The 9675-nt window shown below is 43.9% G+C and overlaps 1 protein-coding gene and 1 long non-coding RNA gene across 2 annotated transcripts in view; one reads left to right on the top strand and one right to left on the bottom strand.

Annotated features, from left to right (window-relative positions):
* Window positions 1-1413: 1413 nt before the first annotated feature.
* LOC103725913 lies at window positions 1414-4953 on the bottom strand. Its single transcript, XR_606878.3, has 3 exons — window positions 4761-4953; window positions 3100-3185; window positions 1414-2876 (listed from the first exon to the last, which is right to left on the bottom strand). It is a non-coding gene; the product is annotated as an uncharacterized LOC103725913 (long non-coding RNA).
* Window positions 4954-5053: 100 nt separating this feature from the next.
* Snrnp27 (small nuclear ribonucleoprotein U4/U6.U5 subunit 27) overlaps window positions 5054-9675 on the top strand; it is a 24690-nt gene continuing 20068 nt past the window's right edge. Inside the window, exons 1-4 of the mRNA XM_008823258.3 lie at window positions 5054-5211; window positions 6390-6510; window positions 7445-7557; window positions 8460-8539. Of these exons, the coding sequence (XP_008821480.1) occupies window positions 5178-5211; window positions 6390-6510; window positions 7445-7557; window positions 8460-8539 (348 nt within the window). The 5' untranslated portion in view covers window positions 5054-5177. The remainder of the gene's footprint in view (window positions 5212-6389; window positions 6511-7444; window positions 7558-8459; window positions 8540-9675) is intronic.

Below are 9675 nucleotides of genomic sequence, written 5' to 3'. Positions count from 1 at the left end.
AGACACAGCCAGTAACCAGCACCTCAAGCTTTTGTTGAAGCCCTGCTTTGATGGACTGTACACTGTAGCAATGAGCCAAAATAAACCCTTCTGTAAGTTGTTTTTATCAGGTATTTTATCATAGAAAGAAGAAAAGTCATTAATACAGATGTGGACAAATACCAGTTCAGCCCAGATACCCAACAGACCAAACAGTTCTGCCCAAGCTAGCTTGGTGAATGCGAGTTTACTGGGGTTCAGAAATGAAAAGTCAAAAAGGCTGCATCCCTGGAGCTCCCTGCTTAGCTTGCAGCCAGTATTCAGGAGGCTATTGCAGGAGGATTGCCACAAGTTCAAGGCCAACCTGGGCTACAGAGTGAGGACAGAAAATGACCAATTAGAAAAAACTATGCCTAATGCACTGGCCATTCACTGTAGCTCATGATGAGGGGAGGAATGGAACGCTTAACTGGCAGACACAAAACTTAAACCTGAGCAGGAGCCAGATCATGCAGACAGCAGGTAGTAACCATGGGACAGCAGCTGGGACTTGGAATCCTCACCAGATATCCAGGCTGTTAGGACCTTGCCTTGGACTCCCAGCCTCCAGAACTCTTAAGAAGTTTCTGTTTTTTTAATAAGGTATTCACAGCTTGAATGAACTAAGACAGTTACAAATAACCTTCTATGCTGTCACCTAAAAATTTTATATTCAAAACTCTGGGGCTGGAGAAGTGGTTCCTTGGGTTAAGAACATGTACTCCTGTTGCAGAAGACCCAAGTTCAGTTCTCAGTACTTATATCAGGTGGTTCACAGCAACCTCTAACTCCAGCTCCGGGGGGATGCCTCTGACCTCTGGAGGCACCTGCATTTGTATCACAGACACAATTTTTAAAAATCTTGCTAGGCGTGATGGTGCATGCCTTTAATCCCAGCACCTGGAGGCAGAGGCAGAGGCAGGTAGATTTCTGTTGAGAGCACGGCCAGCCTGGCCAAAGCAGTACCCAGCCAGTCAGAACTACACACCGAGACCCTTTCTCAACAAATAATCTTTAATCAGTAATCCACTGTGAATTAATTTTGTTCAATATTCAAGGTTTAGGCCAAGATTCACCAAATCTTTTGGTGTTGAATTTTGTTAAATGCTTTTTCTACATTTCAGTAACATGGTTATGGATTTTCTCTAGCCTGTTAATTTGGTGAATTAAATGGTGTTTTGTGGGGGTTTTATTCTGTTTCTGAGGTAGAGAAAAATAGATGCAATGCTTTGTAATTTGTCTTTGCATTCTGTCCACCAAAACAGTTTTCAGGATTCTCACTAGTGGCCCTATTCTGCTAAGTTGAACAGAGTTCATGCTTTAGGTTATTTAATTTTATTTATTTTGATTTTTTGTGTATTAGTGTTTTGCCTGCCTGTAAGTACACCCATGTGGTACAAAGTCCAGAAGAGAGTATCAAATACCTGGAACTGGGCCATCTCTCCAGCTCCAATTTCAGTTATTTTAAAGCTTTCCCTACTGTGTTGATGGTGTTGGTTTTCTAACAGTGCTGCAAAAAATTACCACAGACCCGTTGGCCTAAATCACCAAAAATGGATTTTCTCACTGTTAGAGACCCCTGAAGTCCAGAATCTGTTTTAGTGGACTGAGATTGAGGTGTCCACAGAGCTGTGCTCCTCTGCAACTCCCAGTGAAGACCCTGATCCCACTTCTTACAGTTTATGTTGCTGTCATTCTGGTGTCAGACCCTTTGCCTCTTCAGGCGTACTGCCTGCTCCCTTTTATCAACCTTCCTCTGCTTCTCTACAGACATTCATGATGGCTCTTAGGACCACCTGGATCATCAAGGGCAGCCTCCTCATCTACACATCCTTACTATACAAGGCAACATCCACAGGCTTCCAGGATAAGAACCAAGCATCTTTGCTGGTCTGCTCACCAGCTACACCATTCTCAATTTTTCTTTGCAAAACTCTAGTCTCATAAATTGTGACACACTATTTGCTGCTAGAGTTTTCATACTTGACACCCACATTTTGGCTTTCTTGCCACTTCCTTTTCTGTTTAGGCCCACTTGTCCCCAGGGCCATCATTAATCTCTTTAGGACCATCTCATCAACTCCTGTAATTCATTAACTCCCCACTTCTGTCTTGTCTTCTGCTCTTACCCCAGATAGTAAGCTCTGTTTGCATATAGCCAAATGCCTATCCAAAATACCTATTTGGATGTTCGTCCTATTGAATAGTTTAACAAAACACAATTCGGGTTCCCCAACTGCAAGCTGAAGTATAAGATTCTCACCATGTTATTCCTTGGCATAAGCACCCCTCAGATAACAAAAGGAAGCAACTTTTCATTACCTTTTTCATGTGTCTTCCATATGGACACAACCATGTTTTATGCATGTGGTGAACAAGCCAACCCTTACTCTCTCAATAAGTGTCTCTCAGAAGTACACACTCTTGGGCCAGTGAGAAGCAAGTAAAGGTGCTTGGCACCAAGCCTGTGTGCATGTATGCCTGTATATGTGCGAACAAATTTGTATTCATGTTATAGCAGTGCCTGGCACATAGCACAGTATGTTCCCAGTATTATTCTAGAAAACCCTTGTGGGATGTCAGATTAAGCTGAATGTCCTTTTATCCTTTCACAGCACACAGGACATCTCATGTAACTGTCTCATCATCTGCCTCCACACCTGGATTGCAAGCTCTTCGAGGCAGAAACCGTGACATTCATCTTTTCATCCTAGTGCCAAGCAGTATAATGTCCAACATTCAGCAGGCATTCAAAAAATATTGTTAACCCCCCCCCACACACACACACACACCACCCAACCATTTATGAAAGTCTGGAGAGGTTTCTTGAAGTGTTTTCATCAGATGAAACCCAAGCCCTGGCAAGAAAAGAAAAAAAAGGGAGGAATTATCTTTGACCACCAAAGCCTCCATGTTGTTTATACCTCTACTGCTCAGCCCTTTGGCTTCCCATAATTCCATCTTCGCTATGGATAGTAACTTCAATCGTAGTGCTGTTTGTCCAGGAATATCCCTAAATCTTCTTCCTTGAAACCTGAAACTCCTAATCCTTTGAACCTATCTCTTCTCTTCCATACTTACCGCACATTATGCCAGAATAATCTGAAGAATCTGGGAATCAGGCTTCATGGTGGAAATTCTAGCTGTTACTGTGGGCCAATTCTTACCTATAATAGAAAGTTGAATTTGGAACAGGTATTTAAAAGGCTGGAGAGATGGCTCAGTGGTTCAGAACACTTGTTCTTCAAAGGACCCAGGTTTGATTCCCATCACCCACATGGTGGCTTAACAAGCATCCATAACTCCAGTTCCAGGGGATCCCAACCCTCTTCTGGTTGCTGTGAGCACTGCATGCATGTGGTGCATGTACATACATGCAGGCAAAACACTCATACACATAAAAATCTTTTTAAAGGGCCACATCAAGGGCTTGGAGAGATGGTTCCACAAGAGCACTGGCTGCTCTTGCAGAGGGCCTGGGTTCAGTTCCCAGCATCCACATGAACCACTTCAGTTTCAGGAGACCTTTGTCTGGCAACCTTGGGTATTCATTGCACACACTTGGTGCACTCACACACATGCAGGTAAGACACTCATAAAAATAATTTTTAAAAAAGATTCCTTTAAAATCATACTCTTGCATGTCTTTAATTTTAAAAAATATGTGTATGAATGTATTGTCTGCATGTATGTAAGTGCACCCCATGTTGTGCAATGCCCAGGGAAGTCAGAAGAGGGCTTTGGATCCCCTGGAACTGGACTTACAGACAGTTCTTAGGCACCATGTGGGTGCTGGGAACCCAACCACGTCCTCTGCAAGAGCAGCCAGTGCTCTTAACAGCTGAGCCATCTCTCTAGCCCCATGGATTTAGTTTTTTTAATGATGACTAGTAGGCCAAGTGTTTCCAACCTAGTCTCCTTCCAACTTTTTTTTTTTTTTCTGTCTTTTTGAGACAGGGTCTCCCTGTAGTCCCAGCTGACCTGAACTCGAACTCATTATGTAGACCAGGCTGGCCTTGAACTCACAACTATCAACCTGCCTCTGCCTCCGAAGTGCTGGGATTAAAGGCCTGTGCCACCAGGCCCGGCTTCCAACTCTTTTTTTTTCTAAAAGCCAGAACTCTCAGCCTTTGGCAGGAGTTGACAAAGAGTTCATCAGTAGAGGCTCAATCTTTCACCATTAAGGGCATTTATGTTTTACTGCTGAAGTTTCTGCCTTGTAGGCAAAGGAGCCTTTTGTCCATCATAATGCCTTTCATATTGAAGATTGTGGCAGCTTTTGCAAGGTTCTTTGAGGAAGTAGGATGGAATATTACAGACTACAAAAAACCGTGGTTCGGGCTGGAAGGATGGCTCAGCAGTTAAGAGCATTTGCTGCTCTCAGAAGACCGCAGTTCAATTCCCAGTACCCCTGTCAGGCGGCTCACAACTGCTTGTTACACCAGCCCAGGGGATCGTACGCACTTTTCTTGCTTCCACAGAGACACACGAATAAAGAAATTTAATGTGTGCACATTCTCAATGCTGGCATCTGAGAAAAGCCGACGGTAAACTTTTGAGGTATTCGCTTCTTAGGCGAGTTATGGAAAATCAAACGGAAACGGACTGCGTAGGCTATTTAGAATTGGGGTGATATGTGGGGTGGTTTCTTTGTTTTTTGCCTTTTTAAGACAGGCTCTCCCTGTAGCCCCAGCTGATCTGGAACTCACTGTACAGACCATGCAGGCCGGCCCTGAACTCACCTGCCTCTGCCTCCCAAGTGCGGGGACGGCAGGCGTGTACCACCACGCACGGCTTCTGTAATGTTTCGTGCGTGTGGTGAAATGCTGAGAGGAGCGCTGTGCTGGGGTTGGAGGGATATGCAGCTAGGTGAATTCTCTAGGTACTCCTTTAAGAACATCATAGTTTCTAAAGCCTACAGTGACAAAGAAGAAATAGCGACAAAAATCGAAGCTGGAGGAGCGGAAACCGCACTCACGTCCGGAACTCCAGACCCCGGATCCGGGGCGGGGGTTTAGTGCATGCAGCATGCTGTTGGAGCAGCCGGAACTCTCGCAACGGGTCTCCGTGGTTTCCAGCAGGCGGAGTGACGCAACTTCTTATGTTACCGGAAGTCGAACGGCCGTTTCCGGCGAAGGAGGGGGCGGAGGAGGACTCCGATGGGTCGCAGCCGCAGCCGCTCCCCGCGAAGAGGTGAGTCGAGATGCTTTTACGGCTCGGGCTGGTCGCCTAGTGGGCGCCTTCTCACCCAGGGGCGGCGGAGAGGCAAGCGGGAACCCAACGCCCAGGCTGTGAGCCTCCGCCGGCGAGCTGCGGCCCCAGGCGTCTGCGTCCTTGGGCCAGCACAGTTAGGGTCTCAGACCACAGTTTCTTTGCTTAGTTTCTGGGTGATCGTGCACAATTAAGCCCGTCTCCCTGAATCCCTTTCCCGTAGTTAATAATTACGCTTACCTTCAAAAGCCTACGTGAGAATTAGTGTCACCCACCATAACATTCCGTATGCTTTTTCTGGGACATAGATATTTAATAAATGCTAGTGTCCTGCCCAGTTCATAATTTGGAAGTGTATAGACTTCTGAGACCAGGTGTCCTAATAATGTCTGATGTGTCCCACCCCATAGCTGAGGGGAGTGTAAGGAACGTGTACTTCCTTAGGGAGTCCTGCATAGAAACTCAGTGCGCCCTTATGATTTGCTCACCTGAGACATTGACAGACCTGTAGCAATTGGGCCCTTGAAGTGCTGTAAATTTAAAATACACAACATCCTATGGGGGAAAAATGTTTTCTAGCATTATCCTTTACTTTGATCAGTTTACTAATTTATACAAGAAATGGCAGATTGAACAACTGATATAAGCATACCACCATACATAGTCATTCTTTTAAATAGTACAAAACTTTTGTGTTAAAAATACATCATCACATGATGTACCCTAATATTATTACCACATAAACATTGGAAATATAGAGTGTTTTAAAACTTTCATTGTTTTCTGACTGCATAGTGAAGCGATATGTGTTGAAGTGGTAGGTCAAAAAACTTCTGGGGTGTATGTGTGTGATGTGACAGGAAGGGAATTGAATCTAGGGCTTCATGCATGCTGGGCAACAGTTCTACCATTGAGTAATATTCCCTTTTTTGAGACAGGATCTCATGTAGCCAAGGTGAGCCCTGAACTCCATTATCTTTTCCTCTGCCTCTCCCTCTCCAATCCTAGTGTTACAGATGTGTGCTATTATGCCCAGCAATGACTTTTTAAAAACCTTTCCATTGTGGCTACTAGAAGCGACTTGCATTATACTTCAATGGGACAGCTCTAGATATCTGAGATAATTTTCGACCCTGTAACTTTTTGTACATTTGTATTAGAACGTAGGCGGTCCCGGTCCACATCCAGGGATCGAGAACGAAGGCGCCGAGAAAGGTCCAGGTCTCGGGAGCGAGATCGCAGAAGGAGCCGCTCGAGATCCCCCCACCGACGACGCTCCAGGTGAGCACAGAAAATGAACCAGAGGTTTGACCACAAAGCTATAAAGAATTGGTAGCTGCCAAATGTAGAAGGGAATCTACAGTTTCAAGTACCTAATTAAGAACGATGACCATAGAGGAATAATAAAAACAGACTCTTCATAAATACCAGTTGTTGGTTAAGACTTTTTATATGTAATTGTTAGAAATCTTCTAAGAGTTTTTATTACATTTTATATTTTATTACATTTATTTGGCGGGCGGGGGGGGCACAAATGTGGAGGTCAGAAGACAACTTGTGGGAGTTGGATATCTCCTTCCACTGTGTGAGTCCTGGGGATTGAGCTTAAGTCATCAAACTTTGTGGCAAGTGCCTTTACCCTCTAAACCATCTCACCAGCCCCAGCCTTGTTAGAATTTTTTTCTTTTTTTAATTAGTTTTTATTTTATGAGTGTTTTGCCTGCATATATGTAAGTGCACATGCATGCAAACCCATGGAGGCCAGAAGAGGGCATTGGATGCCCTGGAACCTGAGTTACAGATGGTTGTTAGCCACCATTTGGGTAGGGACCTGAACCCAGGTCCTCTGCAAGAGCAACCAGTGGTCTTAACCACTAAGCCATCTCTCCAGTCCCTTTTCTTTTTTGAGACAAGGTCTCACTGTATAGCCCTGGCCTGGAACTCAATATGGAGACCAGGCTGGCCTCAAACTAACAGAGATCCATCTGCCTCTGCCTCCTGAGTGCTCAGATTAAAGACTTGTGCCACCATGACTGGCCTTTTCTTTCCTGGCCAATAGGAAGAGGCTTAGCAGAAGCTTTCTCAGTCTACTATGGAGAACAGAATCTGTTCTCAGTAGCCTGGCTTTTGTTCAGCAGTCACCCATCAGAAACTCATGGATTGACAGAGCTGCCGTATATGTGTGTTTGTAACATCTCTACTTTGTAACTGTTAGATCTCCAAGACGACACAGATCCACATCTCCTTCCCCTTCTCGACTGAAAGAAAGAAGAGACGAGGAAAAGAAAGAAACAAAAGAAATAAAGAGCAAAGAACGTCAGATTACTGGTAATGCTGCTAGCTAAGTAAGCTTATTCAGATAATTTCAGTATGTTAAAGGGGTAATTTTGAATATTTAAACATTAACCTTCTAATAGAGTTCATTCCATGTGATTTTGAGATTTCCTTTCAATTGTATGTTAGTGAGTGCTGGTATGTGTAGTACTCCTGATGCAATCTAGGAAGGGTAGTTTAAAAACACGAAGAAATTCTGTTTTGGAAGTAACCAAGAGTTGATAGTGTTGGGGCTAGAAAGGTGGCTTAGCTATTAAGAGCACGTACTGCTCATTCAGAGGACCTGAAATCAATTCCCAGCACCCATGCCGGGCAGTTCATAACAGCCTGTAGCTCCAGCACTGCACTAACGTGTATAAACCCAAACATAGACACATAAATGTACATAATTAAAAATAATACTTGATAGTGTCTTAGCTAGTGGGATGAGTCAGTACTTAAGAGCGCTTGTTGTTCTTGTGAGGAACTGAGTTCAGTTCCCAGCACCCATGTCGGGCAGTTCACAGTGGCCTATAACCCAGCTTCAGGGGATCCAACACCCTCTTCTGTTCTTCATAGACATCTGCATGCAAGTGATGCCTGTACATACACTCAGGTGCACACACACATAAAATAAATAAATTAATTTAGAAGAAGAAAAAAAATTGATAGTTCCACATCCAATGTTAAAGATGGGTCTACCTCAAGGCTCGAAGGAGAGCATGTGTGAACGCGGGTTGTTCTCTTGGACTCTCCTTAATGTTCTCTGTGGGCGATATGAAATGTCTGCAGATCTGTTGCTGTGCCTCCTTTTACATTGTGTGCATGTGTATGTGTTTGTGTCTGTGTGTGTGTGTCTGTATGTATATGCACACATGTAACAACATGAGGGCTCAAACCTGCCATTGTTTTTGCAGAGGAAGATTTAGAGGGTAAGACAGAGGAAGAAATAGAAATGATGAAATTAATGGGATTTGCCTCTTTTGACTCTACAAAAGTAAGTAAAACATGCAACTAGTTACATGTTCTTAATTTAATCCATTATGCCAACCGTAATTGTCCATATTCTTTTCTTATCACTTGTAATTCCACTGTCTCAGTGTATTTATTTATAGACAGTCTACTTGAGGGGCTTTGAGCACTCATCAAGGAAGTGCTGAACTGCCATTGTATTCAGGGACTATCTGAATGGTGGAGGCCATGTCGGATGTGATCTTGAAGGTCAGCTAGAAGTGGTGAGGCAGATGAGGAGGAAGGTCATTTAAAGTAGCGTGCTGTGCAATGTGAGTGTGAGGGTGTACAGTGCATGGTGGGAACTTCAAATTCAGTAGTCAGTGGAGGCTAGTGATTGGCTGAGCCTACAGTGGATCTTTGGGGCAAATCTTAGAGGGCTTTCTGTGCCCTTAGCCATGTTAAAGGATATAGAATTAGATTCTGTAGATACTGAGAATGAGGATTATTCTTTTTTTCATAGATTTTGCTGTGTAGCACAGGCTGCCCTTAAACTTGCAATTCTCCTGTGTCAGTCACCTAAGTGCTGGGATTAAGATACAAGGATTTGCTGATATGGTGATGCGTGCCTTAATCCCAGCATTCAAGAGGCAGAGGGACGCGGGTCTACATAGGGAGATCCAGACCAGCCAGGGCTATGCATAAGTGAGACTGTCCCTCCCCCTACTGAAAAAGCAAGGATTTTAGTCCACGTTCACATTTTTTTAAAGTATTTTATTTATATATTTTAAATATGTATGAGTACATACATGTATGAGGCTTACTGGTGTATTGCCTGCACCAGCGTAATGCAATGCCTGTGGAAGTCAGAAGAGAGTGTCAAATTCCCCTATAACTGGAGTTGTGGACGGTTGGTAGCTGCTATATGGGTGCTGGGAATCAAGCTGAATCCACCTGCAAGATCAGTCAGTGCTCTTAATCACTGAGCTATCTCTCCAGCCCCGCAAACTTGCAAAAAACAAAAAGATCACTCAGCTACATTAGCATAGTCACTAAAACACCTGCCCACTCCTTAACTCTATACATTTCAATGAACTATATAGTTACAAGTTAGAATAGCCATTTTGGCTTTGCTTAGCAATTTATATTTCAGCTATCAGTTACATTGTTACACACTTACTA

Source organism: Nannospalax galili, unplaced genomic scaffold, assembly GCF_000622305.1.
Source record: "Nannospalax galili isolate Female #2095 unplaced genomic scaffold, S.galili_v1.0 scaffold269, whole genome shotgun sequence".
In the NCBI taxonomy this organism is placed as follows: domain Eukaryota; kingdom Metazoa; phylum Chordata; class Mammalia; order Rodentia; family Spalacidae; genus Nannospalax; species Nannospalax galili.
The sequence above is the reverse complement of the archived record's forward strand: the minus strand, read 5'-3'. Positions and strand labels throughout refer to the sequence as shown.